Source organism: Linderina pennispora, assembly GCF_002104995.1.
Source record: "Linderina pennispora strain ATCC 12442 chromosome Unknown DL89scaffold_7, whole genome shotgun sequence".
NCBI lineage: Eukaryota > Fungi > Kickxellomycota > Kickxellomycetes > Kickxellales > Kickxellaceae > Linderina > Linderina pennispora.
Window position 1 is genome coordinate 241,113 of NW_024468255.1, and position 17,311 is coordinate 258,423.

Below are 17,311 nucleotides of genomic sequence, written 5' to 3' on the forward strand. Positions count from 1 at the left end.
CAGCAGCCAAAAATAGAGTTGCCGCCAATTGTCTCCGCGACAGCGCATCATCCCCATGCGTTGACTCCGGTGCACCGCACTTCGCATACATACTACCGGCACCTTAGCAGGGATTTCCGCAACGAGGCCAGCACCATTCCGATTCCACGCGGCAACTCACAGGTGCCAATCACTGGGCGGTGGGAGACAGCCGTACCAGATAGTGGGTCTGCCTACGAGTTGAGCCCAGCCCAGTACTCGCTCGAGGTTGCGGTGTCATGCTCGCGCTCAACGGCCCGCGATCTCGGCAGCAATCTGCGCACCGGCGTGTTCCAGTCGTCGACACTCCAGTCTGCAACACCGTACTCTCTGTCTCCTTCGCCCACTGCCGATGCCCAGTCTGGCAGCGACGGCGAGTCTGAGTCGACAAAGCTCTCTATAAATCATCTACTGAATTGAATTATAGTTTTCATTGAGGGATTACCTCCCAGTGATGATAAGAGGGTACAGATACTGGCTCGCCATCTACAAGGCGATCTGCAGAGGACCAGCATGGGAGCCCTGCGTGGAGCAAAAAAGGCGATGGGTTCGACCCAGCTTTGGAACCATGAGTATCTCTTGGTCCGCTCGCACGATCATATTTAGTGAGGCTGGGCCTGTTCGTTGGGTGGGTTCGCGACAAAGAGAAATTGGCCGCTCTTGTCTCTAATTTTAGTTCTGGCGCCTTCCGCCTTCAGGGGAGAGCTGGTGCCAGAACAAGCCCACTGCTGTCGCAGATGGGGGTCGAGGAAATGAGCCACAACGCCGCAGGATAAAGAGGCCAGCCAATAAAATTAGGCAGCTTCTTTTTTTTATGCCGTTCTAAAAAAAGTTTTCGTGGGCTGCTGCATTATAAAGCCCGGCCCACTTGCTCAGACCGCAAGAATCCACTTGCTTCCCTTAGCTCTGTCTCTCCAGCCGCAGCCGCTTTTTCAACCTCTGCACCTTTATTATTTCCTCTCCTCGATCGCTTGCACCATGGTTTGCTCTGTCGCATACAGCAATATCACCCCTAGCACTCAACAGCAGAAGCAGCAGCGGCTGTCTAGTACGCCATCCGTTGGCGTTTCTGATATCCACACGGGGCGCGCGTTTGACGCTCTGTCACCGGCAGAGCGCGACGGCTACCTGGCTGATATTGAGCTCGACTTCCGCAGATACATTGGCGACAACCGCCCCAAGACGGGGTTTGTGTTTTACCCTAATTCTCGGCAAATCATGAAGGCGGTGTCGTCGCTCTACCAAACGCTAGCAGACATTGACTTCTCCGATGTCTTTGCGTAGAAAAAGCTAAAACGGCAGCAGCGAGGATGCTGACTTCAGCGTGTAAACCGCGTTGGGTGTCACCACCTACTGCCTCAATCCTCCCCCGTCTGCCAAAATGGGCTCCGACAGCTCCCTCCTACATTATTGATGTTTATTCTTCTTGATATCCCTCTGTACTTTTTCAGTTCTCACCTTTTGAAAATAATAATGCACGCCCTTCCTGGTCCCCGCGCAATCATGCATAGACCACCCCTGGTGTCAGCCTTGTCATGTGGTTCATTCCGCTTCTGGTAGTCGCTGCTGATTTCCACACTGCGGAACCGACTGGCTCATAACGGGATATTCGCAAATCGTCCCGATCCAGTGCTTTTTTTCTTACACGGCGACTGCGTCACCGCGTTTCCCCAGAACAGTAAAGCCTTTTGGCACGTAAAAGGCCTAATAAAAAGCATGCACGCCTCATATAATGGCCCAGTAGCAACATTAACCAGTTGCCAAGGCCAGCTAGCTCCTTGGGCATCCGTCGGCCTAAGCCCTTGAAATGGTATGCCTGGTCCTTTCGTCGTTTGCTCAACCACCTTTCATTCCACCCTACTTTGCCCAAATTATTGTATTGTCTTCCCAGTCACCAAAAATACTAGCAATATTTGACAATGGAGCAACCATTTTTGGGTTACATACCCAGCGCCGCTGACGAGGATGCCCTTTGGCATTTCAAATTGTTCAACACGTTCCAGGTGTTCTGCGTGCTAGCCGGCTGCGCCGCAGTGCTTTATTTTGCAATTCGCATCATTGACATTGTGTGCGACCTGTGGTTCCGAGACTCAATTCCAGTAAGTAATTATCTTCGACAAGTATCACAATGGTTTCCAGGCACTCCACGGCATGTCACAAATCATTTGCGGCATTTGTAGGTTGAAAGCTTTGGCGCCGACAAGGGATATTGGGCAGGCAAGTTGTGATACCAAGTGCTCCCTGATAAGACCCACCGTGCGGGCATTTGCGGAGTGTGTTCTGAGTGAATTGCCAATCCCTTCTGACGTATTGTTTGTTGCACTTCTGTAGTGGTCACCGGGTGCACTGACGGAATTGGAAAGGAGCTGGCCCTGCAGCTCGGAGATAAGGGCTACAACCTCGTTCTGCTGTCGCGCACACAGTCCAAGCTTGATGGCGTCCGCAATCAGCTCTGTAAGTACACAGGCGAGGACATTGTGGTGACTTTATGTATGTACAAGCTAAAGAAGCATTGGCACACTCACCTCACGCTGTGACTACCCAAATAGTGGCCAAAAACGTCAAAGTTGACTCGTACGCTGTTGATTTTAGCTGCACCACCAAAGAGCAGTGGGACCATATTGAGCAGATGGTGAAGTCCAAGGACATCGGTATCCTTGTCAACAACGTCGGTGTCTGCCATCCGGCGGCTGTAACCTTTGTCGATGAGTCCCCCACCATGTGCAAGCAGATGGTCGACGTCAATATCGTGACCATGATGAAAATGACACGCTTCGTGGTCCCTCAGATGCGCCAGCGCAAGAACGGCTGCATTCTTAACATTGGCTCGTGGACGTGCCTCAAGGGCATGCCGTTTTTGTCTGTATATGCTGGTACCAAGGGGTTCGTCAAGACGTTCTCACAGAGCCTCGCGTACGAGCTTAAATCTGAAGGCATCACAATCCAGCATATCCTCAGCTTCTGGGTGGCGTCAAAAATGTCGGGATACAAGAAGGCATCGGTGTCGATTCCTAGTGCCACGCGGTATGTCAGTTCCGTACTGAACCGTATTGGACTCATGTGCGGCACGCTCGAGTGCTTCTCTACCGTTCCGTATGCACCCCACAGCTATCTTGCGTTTGTCTGCACTACCATGTGGGATGCCAGAATCGTGCCACCCATCCTTTACAGTAAGTTCATCAAGCCTCTATGGGTTGCCTAAACCCCTGATCATTTTGCCAAACCCCATGCATGTATAAATAGCTACTACTAACCACTTTCCGGGTCAAAAACGACTAGGTATCGCAAACAACCTCTACAAGCTGGCCAAGAAGAAGCGCCTGCGGCTCAAGAACAAGCAGGAGCTTGTTTTGTAAGCACCGGCTTTGAATTTCTCGTTTAGCACCCTGAGGAATCTCGGGGGGCTATTAATGCATTTTCTTTTGAATACATTTTCCAACGTGCCGTTCTAAATGCTGCAAGTCAAAAACGTTGAAACTGTTCTCTTACAAGGCCAGGCGGCAATAGCTACATCGAGTATTGGCAGTAGCCAAGCCAAATGAGACAAAGCGCAGTATCCACTTGGCCCCTCCCTTCTCCACAGCGTACTCCAGGAACTTGTCCAAATCCTATACCAAGGTAAACGAAGACAGCTCTCGCATTGTGGCAATTTTCCTTTTATAACTCAAACCCCACTTATCACCACCGAAATCTCCATTAGCTATCTCTTGCAAATCGGTACAGTGTAGTTTTACATGCGGTTACATTCCATACTGATAGCACTTATCGGCATATCATGTATCATAACCGGGTACCTCGTGCGCAGCGACAACGTCAACTGCCGCGCCGGTCCCAGCACTTCGTACAAGGTCCTCCGGACATACCGAATAAACACCGACCTTGCGCTCGTTTGCCAGACGCCCGGTACACCGATCCGCGGGGTCGTACTCTGGGACAAGACCACTGACGGGTGCTTCATCTCCGACTATTACATGAGGACTGGCAGTACGACATTCGTGACAAAAGACTGTAGCGAGACCCGGCCATCAATGAGCACCGCGTGCCATGCCCCAAACACTGCTGGGATTACATTAATCAAACGGTTCGAGCCGCTGGTGGAGGTGCCGCAGCATTCCTCTATATCTGGGAGGCTCACTATAGGGTACGGACATCAATGCCAATCAGCAGAGTGTGCAGATGTTATGTACCAGGTGCCACTGGGCAAAGAGAATGCCGGGCAGCTGCTGGTGGATGATCTGGGGTGGTATGCTGCCTGCTTGAACCGTGTGCTGGCAACTAATGTAACACTAAATGACAATCAATGGAGCGCGCTAATTGACTGGGGGTATAATGTTGGGTGCACAAACGTCGAGCAGTCACGGATGGTTCAGCGGCTGAACAATGGTGAGCACCCAGAGGTGGTCGCCAAACAGGAGCTCATGGCGTGGATTACAGTGAACGGACAAATTTCATTAGAACTTGTGTGGCGACGGTCCGCCGAGCTTGGTCTGTTTAACAAGTACTCGGGCCGGCAAGCATATCCAAGGTGCCAGGGATGATAATATATTCGGAGATGCTATAAAAATGTGAGCATAGCTTACAGGAAAAACAGCTACAAGCAGTGCAGGTCCAGTGAAACGGCTCGGGGATCTACCGCCACTGCGTTCCGAATCCGCCAGGGTTGGTCATGTTCTGGTTGTTCATGAAACCCTGCTGCTGGTTCTGGTTAAACATCTGCTGTTGCTGGAACTGTTGTTGCGGTTGCTGAGGGTTCACCATCTGGTTCTGGAGCATGTTCGGCTGCTGCTGGTTGATAGTCGGGTTGGCCATGGCAAATACGCCAGTCGGGCCTGCTGGCCGGCTGCCCATCGGCTGTGATGTGTTCATACCGCCCATGCCCATGGTAGTCGTGCTGCTGAATTGCGAAGTTACCATGCTGGATGATTGCATGGGCTGCGAGGCGCCCGAGAACACGCTTGGCGCATGTGGGCTGACATTCTTGAACATATCGTACTTGGTCTGGGCCATCACCTGGTTGCCTATCGGGCCACCGATTGAGTGGCTCATTGAGTGGCCAAACGATGGGTTCATAGACTGGTTGCCGAGAGGTGACGTTGTATTCTGCATCGGCCGCTGTTGGAGTGACGAGAACTGGTTGAACTGGTTCATCTGCTGCGGCTGGTTAAAGGTTTGGCCAGGCGCTGCGTTGATGTTTGAGAACCCAGCCATGGATGATACAGACGGCTTGTTTGCAAAGGAACCAAGGTTGGGTGTGGAGCCTGTGAGTCCCTGGTTCATGAACATGCCAGCGGGGTTGGGCGGGATCAGGCCTGTAGTAGATGAGCTGGCAGCAGGATTGCTGGTGATCGTGTGTGGGGCAGACATGAGGTTGACGGCTGACCCAGAGCTGAGACCTGTGAACTGGCGCTGGACAGTTGTCGTGTGCTGGGTATTCTGGAACTGTTGAGACTGCGGCTGCACCTGCCGTGCCTGTTGCTGTTGCTGTTGCTGCTGGAACTGCACTGTTTGTGGTTGCTGCTGGAACTGGTTGCTCTGCGACTGCTGGAACTGAGAGGTTTGCGACTGAGATACCATTGGCTTTGCAGCCTGCGTGGGGACCAGCGGGGCAGGCAGTCTGGCAGATAGCGGCATAGCGCGTTGCTGGGGCTGCTGGACAGCATTCACGTTTGTCATGGACGCCGAGACAGTCGCTGGCTGGTTCATGAACGAGCTCTGCTGCTGCATAACCGGCTTTGGCTGCTGCTGCTGGGCTACAATACTGGGGTTCATTGTCGACGACAGCGCCGGCTGCGACATGCTGGCAGCAGCAATATTGCCACGCACCTGTGTTGCCATCTGCTGCATCTTGAGCAGCTGCTCCTGCTGCTGCTTCAGCATCTCGACCTGCTGCTTGAGCGCATCTGCCTGGCGCTTCTGCTCGAGCTTCTCGCGCTCCTCCTTCAGCTGCTTCAGCTGCAGCTCAACTTTCTGTGTCTGCTGTGCCTGCAAAAGCTGCTGCTGCTGTTGCTGCAAAAACAGTGCTTGCTGGCGGATCTGCTCCTGCTGCTGCTTAAGCTGCAGCTCCTGCGCAGACAGTTCCTGGGCCTTGGCACGCGCCATCTGCTCAAGCTTCTCGACCTGTGCGTTGTTGCCAGCGGCAGCAGCAGCAGCCATGGCGTTGGTGGTCAGACCGCCGAGACCAGCCGTTGTGGTGGCAGGTGCAGTGGTGGCGGGTGAGGCGACTAGTGGCGCCATGCTGGCAGAGATGTTTGGCTGTTGCTGTAGCTGCTGCTGATGTTGCTGGATGTGCTGGGGCTTAGCCGACGGCCGTGGCCTTGGCGGCGCATCCTTCTGGGCCGGCGGGCTGCGGGGGGACGGAGCACCAGACCCAAACGCCTGGTCAAGCGCGTTGATATTCGAGGACCGTGCCGGAACCGCACTGGTCGGAGTAACCGGGCTGGTTGCTCGCATCTGCTGGGTTGAGCGGAACTGCGCTGGATCAACAACCGAGGTCGGGGTCCTCTGTATCTTGCGGTTGGCTGCACCAAGGTTCAGCGACTGCTTATTGGCTGCGGGCGCTGGCTGCGGGCGCTGGCTTCCAGAGGCCGTAGGGGACGGCGAATCAAACGAGGCAAACGGATTCGCCTGCTTCTTGGTGACTGGCTTCTTGCCACGCGCAATGTCTTCCTCCTCTTTCTGAAGTTGGCGTGCAAATGCTTCGTCCTCCTCAATCTGGCTCTTGGCTCGGAATCGGCGATCCAGTTCCGAATCAACGCCCCACGGGTTGTTAGTCGCTGGTTTCTTGGGCTCTAGCGTAGTTGGCTGGTACGGTACTGGGCTCTGCGGTTTCTGCTGCACTGGCGATTTCGATCCTTCGAGCTGGCTGAAGAAATCATCAGATGTCGGGTTAGGTCCTTCATCAGCCAAGCCCTGGTGGATGCGGAAGGCACGCACAAGCCGCGTGATGTCATCGGGCTTGACACCCAGCTGTTCCATGGTCTGTGCGGTAATATCCGGAATGGACTTATCGTCCAAGCGATCGGCAACAAACGACGTAGCGTACTTTAGTGCGTTGTCGGCGCTGACTCCGCCTTTGAGCGTGAAGAAGTCAAACCAGTCCCAGTCATAGTTGATTACCCGCTTTCCGGGATTGCGCTTTGCTTCCTCCTGCTGGCGCTGGCGGGCGGTCATGGATTTGGCCGGCTTTTGAGGCATCGCCACGCCATCGACGTAGCGGCGGTCCTCCTCACTGAACTTGGCCAAAGAAACCACAATCTTCGCGCCATTGGTCTTGTGCAAATGCACACGCCCGTCACTGTCAAACGACAGGAACTGGGCATCCACTGTGTATGCACCCGATCGATCGGTCCATGTACGCACCTTGCTTGGATCGGGACCAGGCAGTGGTTTCTGGCTCGAGTCCTGGCGGCGCTGCAGCACATTTAGTGGCACATTGTCAGAATCAGTGGTCTTCTGTCGCCGCAGGGTGGTGCCCGTTGATGGCGGCTCGGATGCAAGCGCAGGTGGTGGGGGCAGGGGAGGTGCTTGGACGTCCCGAGCGGTCTGCTGAACTGGGGATGCACTGCTGCTCATCTGCACCTGCGATGCAGCGCGCCGAACAGTCTCGGTGCGCGTAGGCAGCTGCGGGATGACAGGTTGGGCAGGCCCGGCTACCTCATCGTCTGAAAGCTCCAAATAGCTTGAGGGTACTAGGCCAGCTCTGCCGTTGGGCGGGTCCAGCTGCACATGCCACCACTCGGGGTCTGACTTGTCGAGCACCAATACTCTGTCGCCCTCACGTACCTCGAGCTCCTCTGGATCGTCGCTACCAAAGTCGTATAGAACCAGGGCGTTCTCGCGCGCGCCCTGAGCATGTGTCTGGAATGGCATTGGCGAGATTGGTGGCGGGGAGGTGGCAGCCGGCTTGGCCGGGTGAACCTCATCCTTGGGAGGAAGCCGCGGGGGCTGCGCAGCTTCCTCATGTGACTCAAGCGTGCGTTCTCCAACAAACATACCGCGCCGCGCCGCATTGATGGCATCAGCAATGCGCTCGGCCTCTGCGTTCGATGAGCACAAAAAGTCAAACGCTGCAGGGGAGTATCCGCCAACTTCAATACCGATAACTGATTTCTTGCTTGTGCATGGAGCGACATCCGCCATGTTGAAGCGCTTCGGTGGGGTCATATCGTCGTTGCCATCGACTATCAAAGCGTCATTGCTGATGCTCAGCACCACCTTGGGGCCCTTCTTCTTCTTGCCCTCGATTACATTGAAGTGTGAGATTGTCGCTGGTTGCTGGTATACAAGTTGAGGAGCAATAGGCGATTTCGGTGGTGCTGTGTCAGTAGCCGCTGGTGGAGGCGGTGGAGGCGGAGGTGGTGGAGGCGGAGGAGCCTGCACTGCGGGCGGCTCGACAACTGCCCGCGGACTCTCACTTGGTTGCTGGACAGGTGGAGCTGGTGGAGGAGAGGGTGGTGGGGGAAGCGGAGGAGGGGCCGCCGCTCCCTGAGCAGTCTCCGGTTCCGGCTCTGGTGCGCTGCGAGCCGGGTCGGGCTGATGGTCCGTCGCACCATTCCAAGCGGGTGAGATGTCGCCAGTAACCTAATTATAGAACAACAAAACAAATCCCCTTAGTGCAAAAAGTCTCATCCAGATAACAGCAGCAACAACAGCATGGGCTATCACGTCTGTTATAGCCGTACCTCAACATAGGATTTAGGGACAAACCCGAACCCACCGCGGGTCTTGGCCATGAACCAGTCCGGATCGTCTTCCTCGAGGATCTCAATGTCCTCGTCTTCGGCAAGCGTCGTTTCCTCGTCCTGCGTCGGCTCGTAGTCATACAATGCCTTACCGCGCGCAATCGGGTCGAGCTACATAATGGCTCTGGAGATTAGCAGTATGCTGAAGAGCAAGACAAAACGGCAGCAAAGTTTGCTCATAGGGCAATCCAGAACCAAAACATAATGTCCAGGCCCTATCGCCATTATAAAGCATATGGGCACAGCCTCTCCTTTGCGCATTTGCAGCGAAGCCTGGTGACCGCAATTCAAGGCACATTAGGGCTACCAGCCATTGAAGAAGCGTGCCACTATTGCGTTACCGCGAAGAAACGGGGGAGGTGCAGGCAGAGTTGAGGGGTACTTACAGGTTTGGTGTGGTTCTCAGGCACAAGCCCGACCTCGTCTGGGTCGTCAATTTGCACTGGTTTCCGCTTCGCCTGCAGCCAGTCGGGGTCGTCGCTGTTGATAATATACAGGACGTCGTCCTCGTTCAGGTTTAGCTCGTCAGCGTCGGCTGCCGCATAGGCGTATATTGCAACACGCACATCTAGAAGCGGCATTTCTTTTTCAGCGTAGAGTAATGCCCTTGGAATTAAGAAAAGCTCAGGCCGGAATTAGATAAAGGTAGAGGTTGAAAAACAACTGCAATGCGAATGGGAAAAAGAAGAAAAGATTGCTGCTCCTGCAGTCGGCAAAAAGGGGACGCACTGGCACTACTCTGGCTCGGACATGACATCGACAGCACTGGCTATTTTCCCGCTGTGGGTTTAGGGCCATCATGCAAGAGTGCTGGTGGAATCGGCGCCCAAGGGAGCCGTACATCCGCACCCTACATGCTAGCTGCGACCGGCAGCGCCGTCCATGTGCCCCCCACCAGCATCTTGGCAAATGGGATCTGTGTGCTGGCTCTTGGCATCTAGCAGCCTCCTACGGCCTCTTTGATGTTCACTTGCATAGAGGGAGCGACGAGCGCCGCGAGTGCAACCAACAATGCCCGCCTTGCGGACTTAGCTTTGTATGATGTGCGAGTTTAGGGGCCGAAAAATCATGTCAGGGCGCTTGGCGGGGGAGCGGGTTCCAGGGCTGTTTCTCTGCCTTCAACTCTTCCACGCTTTTTATTCTTCGTTTCTATTCCTGCTCATCTGTCATTATACTAGCTACAGCCTTCTTCTAAATGAGCAATCTCGATTTGTCTGCGCATGCCGCAGCGATAGCTTCCACGCACGACCGGATTCTGGGCAACGACCCAAGCATTTCCTGGGCAGTCTACGGGTTCGACCGGGGCGGTAACGCGCTGAACGTGCAGGCCGAGGGTGCCGGCGACCTGTCTGAACTGGCAGAGGAGTTCGACGACGGCAAGGTCCAGTATGCGTTTGCGCGGGTGCAGGACCCGAACACACAGCTGCAAAAGTACGTGTTCATTTCGTGGTGCGGGCGCGGAGTGCCGGTGTTCCGCAAGGGCCTGGTCGGCTCACAGGTCGGCGAGGTGCAGCAGGTGCTGGGCGGCTACCACGTCGCAGTCATCGCGCGCTCCGAGGAGGACGTGCAGCCCGATGAGATCATGAGCCAGGTCGAGCGCAGCTCCGGCGCACAGTACTCGTACCACACCACCCCCCGGCGCCAGGCACCGGCGCCAGCCGCCAAGCCTGCGTCTGTGGGTGCTGCCTTCAGGAAGGGCGCCTCGTATGGCGCACCTGCCGTCACCAAGGGCGCCCAGTGGACGGCGCCGCCGCCGCCCACACCCGCGAAGCCAGCCAAGCCAGCCAAGCCCGCACCGCCCGCCAGCAGCCCAGCGGTGGCTCCCGCGCTTGGCGGGTCCAAGCCGCTATTTGGTGGTGCCGGGCGCCCGGTGTCGTCGTTCTTTGGCCCACGTGCAGGCAGCTCGGCTGCGGTGAAGTCGCCGCCGCTGTCGCCTCAGCAGGAGTCCGCCGTGCCCCCAGCGCCTGCATACAAGGCGCAGCAGGACGAGCGGCAGGCCGAGCTGGCGGCTCTGCGGCGAGGCAGTCGCGGCGAGTCGCCGGCCTTCAGCAGCCCGTCGCGTGGTGCCACACCCGCATCGCGCGCCAGCGGCACCTCTGCAGGCTCAGCTGCAGCACACGAGCCGTCGGCTGCCTTTACGCAGGCCGACCAGACCAAGAGCGAGCTGGAGATGCTGCGCAGCCGCCGGCTGCTAAACTCAGACCTGGGCGCCAGCTCGGTCCAGTCGTCAGCGCAGGCTGAGGCCCAGGCGCGCAAGGATGAATTGGATGCCATTCGCAGAGCTCGCAGTGGATCGAGGTCAGGGTCGTACTCACCGCAGCAGCCGGCTAGTGCGCCAGTACCTGCATGGAAGCAGCAGCAGCAGCAGCAAGAGGAGGACCGTAGGCGTCAGCAAGAAGAAGAGGATGAGCGGCGCAGGCGTCAGCAGCAGGAACAGGAGGATGAGCGTAGACATCAGCAAGAGGAAGAGTCTCGCAAACGCCAGCAGCAGAAAGAGGAGGAAGACCGCCGTCGCCAGCAGCAGAAAGAGGAGGAAGACCGCCGTCACCAGCAGCAGAAGGAGGAGGAAGACCGCCGTCGTCAGCAGGCGGAAGAAGAGCGCCAGCAGCAAGTTGCCGGAGAAAAGCAGGCGGAGGCTTTGATGGCCCGTGCCCTCTACGACTACCAAGCAGAAGAAGACAACGAGCTGAGCTTCGCCGAAGGCGACGTCATCATCAATGTCGAGCAGCTGGATCCCGGATGGTGGGCCGGCGAAAGCCAGGACGGGTCACGCCAGGGCATTTTCCCAGCAAACTTTGTAGAACTCATCGAGTCCAAGCCCGTCGCCCCGCAGGTTCCTCCTGCTCCGCCAATGGCTCCGCGCGCACCAGCTCCTCCGCCAGCAGCCCCGGCTCCTCCCCCGATGGCTCCGCCTCCCCCTCCCCCAATGGTTCCGCCTCCCCCGGTTCCCCCACCAGTGTTTCTGCCTGTCCCGGTTCCCCCACCAATGGCTCCACCGGCGCCCGCTCCTGCCGCGCCCGCTCCTCTCCCTCCACCAGCGCCATCTGCAGCTCCTGCCCCTCCCCCAATGGCCCCACCACCACCAGCTCCTGCTCCTCCGCCGATGGCTCCTCCACCACCAGCTCCTGTTTTGCCGCCCCGCAGCGCTCCTGTCGATCTGCCGCCGCTCTGTGCGCTTGCTGGCCCAGCGCCACCGGCCCTGCCGCCCCGCAACGCCGAACCCTCGGCTCCTCCCCCGCCTGCCCTGCCGCCCCGCGCTCCTGCAGCCCCTCCTGCTCCGCCAGCGCCGCCAGCACCAGCGCACCCCGAGCCCATGGACCTGGGTGAGCACTACGCAACCGCTCTGTACGACTACGAGGCAGCAGAGGAGGGCGAGCTGTCGTTCAGCGCCGATGAAGTCATCACACACATTGAGTTCCCCTCGGACGAGTGGTGGGAGGGCGCCAACTCCAAGGGCCAGTACGGGCTGTTCCCTGCCAACTACGTCGAGCTTGAAAAGTAAACGTTGTCTTTTTCCAATAAACATTTTGAATCTACCATGACTACTTTTGGAAATGGAGGTCGTATCCGCTCAGCCATCTTCTGGCGTTAATCTGCTCGGGCGTCAGCCCGGCGTTGCCGTAGCTCACCGGTGCAAAGAACAAAAACACCGCAACTTGCACCACTGAAATGACTGCGAGCACAATGCCTGCCCCGGCGCTCGGAATGAGCGCCCTCGCCTTGTCGTTCCATCTGCGCAGCGTGAAGCGCTGGTACTCGGGGAACATGAAAAACTGATAGCATGCCGCCAGCACCATGTACGCGAAGATCGACGCGGGTAGGTAGTGGTGCAGGAACAGCGACCGGCCCATCAGGAAAAACGGGAAGTAGTGCACAAACCACGCCAGCGCCAGGAATCCGGTTGACCGGAACATATGCCGCTGCACCACACCGTCAATGACGTCGATGTTGCGCCGCTCACACAGCGCAATCATCACCATCGAGAGCACATACGCAAACAGCGCCGCGTCCGAGGCCCACCACCCGACTGGGTTACCCAGCAGGTAGATCTGCTTGCGACCCTCGTTGTTGGTCCAGAATGAGATGCCACGCAGCAGCAGCGGCCACGAGATGGGCGTCGACTGGAACGGATGCACAGATGTCAGCGCGTTGTTGTGCTTGATCATCAGGCTCTGCAGTTCCACATACTTGGCCACAAAGCCCATCGGCTCGATCTGCGCCAGCATCTCGGTCTTCTCCTGCTCGCTGGGCTTCCTGCCCCTGATCTCCGAGACCACCCACAGGTTGGTCTTCTCCTGGTCCTTCTTGTTGCCGTTGATCTCCTGGTGCTTGCGTCCCCACTCGGGCAGCTTCTTCGAGTGCGTCCACATTGCCACTTTGTGCTTCTGGCTCACGATGCGCAGGAACGACGACGTTGTCTGAACCACATCATCCTCGTCGGCATCTTCCACCTTGACCTGCCACAGCGTATCATCCACCGCAGCAGTATCGTTTTGCAGAATGCACGTGAATTCCATGTTGGTCGGCGTCAGCGGCGACGCGACATCATGGGTGCGCAGTACCTTGTTCGTCTGGATATGCTGCATCTGCACCACATCGTTGTTGCGCACTGCCCATTTGGCCATCTCCTCGGCCGGAATCTCGGCCCCGCTCTGGCGCTTCGCAAAGAACTCTGCAAACTCTTCTCCGTCACGTGTCGGCTTGAAGATCCAGTACGTATTGTCTGACACCTCCTTGGCGCCCGTCACCTGCTGGCCCTGGCTGCTGACACGCTGGTCCTCGTACCGCAGCGGGTACCGCGACTCGTCAGAGTACAAAAACACACCCGTCTGCCGGTGCTTGAACGCGATCGCGTCGCCATAGTGTACGTCAAACGACGATTTGGTCAAGGGGTTGTCAATCAGTTGCTTCTGGAACTTGGCCGTGTGGTAAGCGTCGCCCGGTCCCGTATGTGTCAGCACCGCAAAGTGCACAGCGAAGAAGCCCAGGTACAGCATGAACGGCACCACAATCAGACCGACAGCACGGGCAACGAAGTGCTTGTAGAACTCGGTCATGGTCGTGCCCCGGCGGATGTCGATGATTCGCCACAGGTCGTACAGCACGCCGATGCCAATAAGCGTAATGGTGAACAGTCCCACCAGCTTGCACGAAACAACGCAGCCCAGCATGGCCCCAGTGCTCAGCAGCCACGTCCACCACTGCACACCAAATGCCTTGTACCGCAGCTTGAAGAACTTGATGTACGAGTACACGGCTGCCAGCATAAAGAAGATCATGATGTTGTCCAGCAGAATCAGCCGGCCCTGCGTCACCAGCGCGTTGTCAAACGTCACCAGCAGCGCTGCCAAGAACGACGCTGCAACAGAGTACCCAGATTCCGCCATGATCATGTACACCAGCGGAGGCAGCGCAAACCCAAACAGAGCCACCCACCCGCGCAGCATAATGTACGGCACACCGTTCGACACGTAGTCCATGCCGATCTTCTCAAACAAGAAATGCCCGTCGTACCCAACCAGCCACCCACCCAGCGCAATTAGCATCTTGGCCAGCGGCGGGTGCACGTCAAAGTAGTACTCGCGCCGCAGATAGTAGCTGGCAAACTTGCCAAAGTGAACCTCGTCAAACACCACCTGCGCTGGATCCCAGATCTGCCAGTACCGCGTCACAAACGACAGAAGCACTGTCGCCGCGAATGCATACTTGGGCGAGTGCCGCACAAACGAGCTTACTGGCGTCTTCGCCGTCCTGGAGCTCTTCAGGGCTCCGCCAGCCTGGTGCTGCGCTGCCGTGTCCGGAGACTCCTTGCCGGAGCGTCGCTTCACCTGCGTGTCATCTACGCTCATGACTGTAGTAAGATGAGCAGAAAATAAGAGGAAGAAAGGGGGAGGCGAAATTCAGCGTGAGTAAAGAAAGGGAAAAGTGAAAAACCAAAGAGAGAAGAGACGTGTTGCGAACAAAGGAGCGGCAGACGATGAGGCTCTATGCATGGCTGGCGTGCGCCAAAGCCGAAGCTTGTGCGAGCCTTGCTTTAAAACAGCCTCTGAGCTAGCAACATGTGTGACGCACCCGTTGGGCCCCAGAAAAATCCACAATATTCAAGCGGCAGTAACTCAAACCTCTCGTGTTTTGCCCAGCTACGGCTCCTTCAGATAATGGAAGTTATTGACAACAGCGTGTCGCAAAAGCTACTACCAACAGTGTTTATTTATTCACTTTTAATGCTTCTTGGCCGCGGCAGCCGACTGTGCCATCTTCTTGAGCGCCTTTAGCTGGAACGTCTTTCCGGGGTTCTCGCGCAGGTAAAACAGCTTCGCCCTTCTGAATCCCTCACCCTTCTGCAGGATCTCGATCCGCTTCACTAGCGGCGAGTACGCCATGAACCGCATCTCCACGCCCACCTTGTTGACCACATTACGCAGAATGAATGACGTGTCGATGCCGCGCCGGTAGATGCCAATGCACACGCCTGTAAAATTCGACGTCAGCGACGGATCGGACATGCTGTTCTGCGTCTCGACAAACACCACGTCACCCGCGCACAGCCGGTCCTTGGGCGCCACACGTCTCCGGAACAGCTCGGACCGCCCGTCACGGTCCGCGCGCGCCACCGACTCACGCTCAATCACCTTCATCACGTTCGGCCGTTTCTCCTCAGGCTTGGCCAGGGGCTGCGGGAATTGCGGCTCAGGCGTAATGTACGTTGCCGCTGCTGCAGTTGTCTGCTTGCCGGACGTCGCGATGTAACGGGCAGCAAGTGAAGCGCGCTGCAGCGTCTGCTTTCCAAAGAGAGAACGGAGCATTTTTGTATTTGTTTTTTGTGAATGTGTAGGTGCAAGGGCGAATTGGTGACAGGGAAGATAAACTCGATCGGTCAGCTTTTTTTTTCTTGATGGCCTGATTCCAATAATGGTATTGATCCGTGGCCGGTGATCGCATTTCAAGATCAGATCACATGGCTGGGCCAGACTTGTCTTGGGACTCTCGGAGCTTGCCGGCGCACAGGCCGTGGAGCGCACCCAGGAAGTCCGGCTGTGCCATGGGCTCACGGTCGTCCAAATATGGAAATTCAGGCTAGTGCGCGGGCGACCTTGCGCTCCCGACGCCGAGACCGCGAGCGGAAACCTGGCTCTGGGATCATCTCCTTGGAGCGGAGAGGGGTTTCACGAGATAGCGCCCGGTGCTTCGTCAACAGCCGGGCGCGTGTCCCGTGTGCCATTTCCGGCCTTTTTATGCGCTGGGCTAAAGAAGCACATGCATTTTCCCTCCATCGCTATCAGCAGTCTCCATGCTAGCCCGGCTGAAATAAAAAGCTGCCTCCGCCTCTCCCCTTCGACTGTGCTTTACTTCATTTCTCATCCACCTTTGCCTCTTCGTTGTATATTTGCTCCACGTCCTTGTTTACACTTTTTCTACAACTCTATTTCTCCGATGTCCGACAACGTTGCTCACGCTCTTTCCGGTGCTGGTGGTGGCATCATCTCGATGGCTCTGACCTACCCGCTGATCACTGTCGGTACGCGCCTGCAGGTCCAGCGCAACAACAAGGACGCTTCGGCATACAGCGGCAACATCGACGCCCTGGTCAAGATCTTCTCGCAGGAGGGTATTTCAGGCCTGTTCTCGGGCCTCGAGTCCGCCATCTTTGGTGCTGCGCTCACCAACGGCGTTTACTACTATTTCTTTGAGGCGGTTAAGGCTGCCTTTGAGCGCGCCTCGCAACGCAAGAGCATGACGACCGTCGAGAGCATGATCTCGGGCGCAGTTGCCGGCGCCATGACCTGCATCATCACCAACCCGATCTGGGTCGTGAACACCCGCCTCACTGTCAAGCAGAAGAAGCAGGCCGATGTCGAGGGCGCCGAGGCTGCTCCGACCACTCTGTCGACGTTTGCCGAGATCATCCGCGAGGACGGCGTCTTGTCGCTGTGGCAAGGAATTATCCCCGCGCTCATCCTGGTCATCAACCCGATCATCCAGTACACTGCCTTTGAGCAGCTCAAAAACAAGGTTGAGTCCTTCCGCAAGCTGGGCAATATGGATTTCTTCCTGCTCGGCGCTGTCTCCAAGCTGGCTGCCACCTCGGTCACGTACCCGTACATTCTGGTCAAGTCGCGCATGCAGCTCAAGCAGTCCAAGAACGAGAACGAGCGCTACGACTCGCTGATGGACGGCCTGCGCAAGGTCATCAAGCACGAGGGCATTGCTGGCCTCTACAAGGGCATTGAGAGCAAGCTGCTGCAGTCGGTGCTCACTGCCTCGCTGCTGTTCATGTCCAAGGAGGCCCTCTTCTCATACACCATCAAGCTGCTGCTGCTCATTGGTGCCCGCAAGGCTGCTATTGCCAAGTAAAAAGCTCTTAATTTCCGTTTATCTTGCGTCTCAAAAACCTCTTGACTTTCAGGTGAAGAGCATGTGAAATCATTTTGCATGCTGATAACCTCCTGCAAGGCTCTGCTTCACATTTGCGCCGGCCACTTTCCATTTAGTGCGTTCATGCTGTCATTCCAACACCCACCTCTGCCTTTTCGCTGCTGCGTACAGTGCAT

At 56.7% G+C, this 17,311-nt stretch overlaps 6 protein-coding genes across 6 annotated transcripts; 3 read left to right on the top strand and 3 right to left on the bottom strand.

The window, feature by feature from the left end:
* Positions 1 to 1,874: 1,874 nt before the first annotated feature.
* On the top strand, positions 1,875 to 3,462 carry DL89DRAFT_267679 (NAD(P)-binding protein). Its single transcript, XM_040887608.1, has 5 exons — positions 1,875 to 2,117; positions 2,199 to 2,235; positions 2,350 to 2,472; positions 2,568 to 3,188; positions 3,298 to 3,462. The coding sequence occupies exons 1-5, from the start codon at positions 1,938 to 1,940 to the stop codon at positions 3,372 to 3,374; spliced, it is 1,038 nt and encodes a 345-aa protein (XP_040743152.1). The 5' UTR covers positions 1,875 to 1,937; the 3' UTR covers positions 3,375 to 3,462.
* A 1,103-nt stretch (positions 3,463 to 4,565) lies between these two features.
* DL89DRAFT_267681 (uncharacterized protein) lies at positions 4,566 to 9,459 on the bottom strand. Its single transcript, XM_040887609.1, has 3 exons — positions 9,146 to 9,459; positions 8,700 to 8,870; positions 4,566 to 8,598 (listed from the first exon to the last, which is right to left on the bottom strand). The coding sequence occupies exons 1-3, from the start codon at positions 9,338 to 9,340 to the stop codon at positions 4,648 to 4,650; spliced, it is 4,317 nt and encodes a 1,438-aa protein (XP_040743153.1). The 5' UTR covers positions 9,341 to 9,459; the 3' UTR covers positions 4,566 to 4,647.
* A 411-nt stretch (positions 9,460 to 9,870) lies between these two features.
* On the top strand, positions 9,871 to 12,261 carry DL89DRAFT_322831 (uncharacterized protein; the record flags this gene model as incomplete). Its single annotated transcript, XM_040891358.1, has 1 exon — positions 9,871 to 12,261. Exon 1 carries the CDS (start codon positions 9,955 to 9,957, stop codon positions 12,259 to 12,261), a length of 2,307 nt encoding a protein of 768 aa, XP_040743154.1. The 5' UTR covers positions 9,871 to 9,954.
* Positions 12,251 to 14,743, bottom strand: DL89DRAFT_267682 (PMT-domain-containing protein). The gene has a single exon (XM_040887610.1). The coding sequence runs from the start codon at positions 14,606 to 14,608 to the stop codon at positions 12,302 to 12,304; it is 2,307 nt and encodes a 768-aa protein (XP_040743155.1). The 5' UTR covers positions 14,609 to 14,743; the 3' UTR covers positions 12,251 to 12,301.
* Positions 14,744 to 14,883: 140 nt separating this feature from the next.
* DL89DRAFT_267683 (uncharacterized protein) lies at positions 14,884 to 15,618 on the bottom strand. Its single transcript, XM_040887611.1, has one exon. It carries the CDS (start codon positions 15,563 to 15,565, stop codon positions 14,981 to 14,983), a length of 585 nt encoding a protein of 194 aa, XP_040743156.1. The 5' UTR covers positions 15,566 to 15,618; the 3' UTR covers positions 14,884 to 14,980.
* A 451-nt stretch (positions 15,619 to 16,069) lies between these two features.
* On the top strand, positions 16,070 to 17,274 carry DL89DRAFT_267684 (mitochondrial carrier). Its single transcript, XM_040887612.1, has one exon. The coding sequence runs from the start codon at positions 16,194 to 16,196 to the stop codon at positions 17,112 to 17,114; it is 921 nt and encodes a 306-aa protein (XP_040743157.1). The 5' UTR covers positions 16,070 to 16,193; the 3' UTR covers positions 17,115 to 17,274.
* The last annotated feature ends 37 nt before the right edge of the window (positions 17,275 to 17,311 follow it).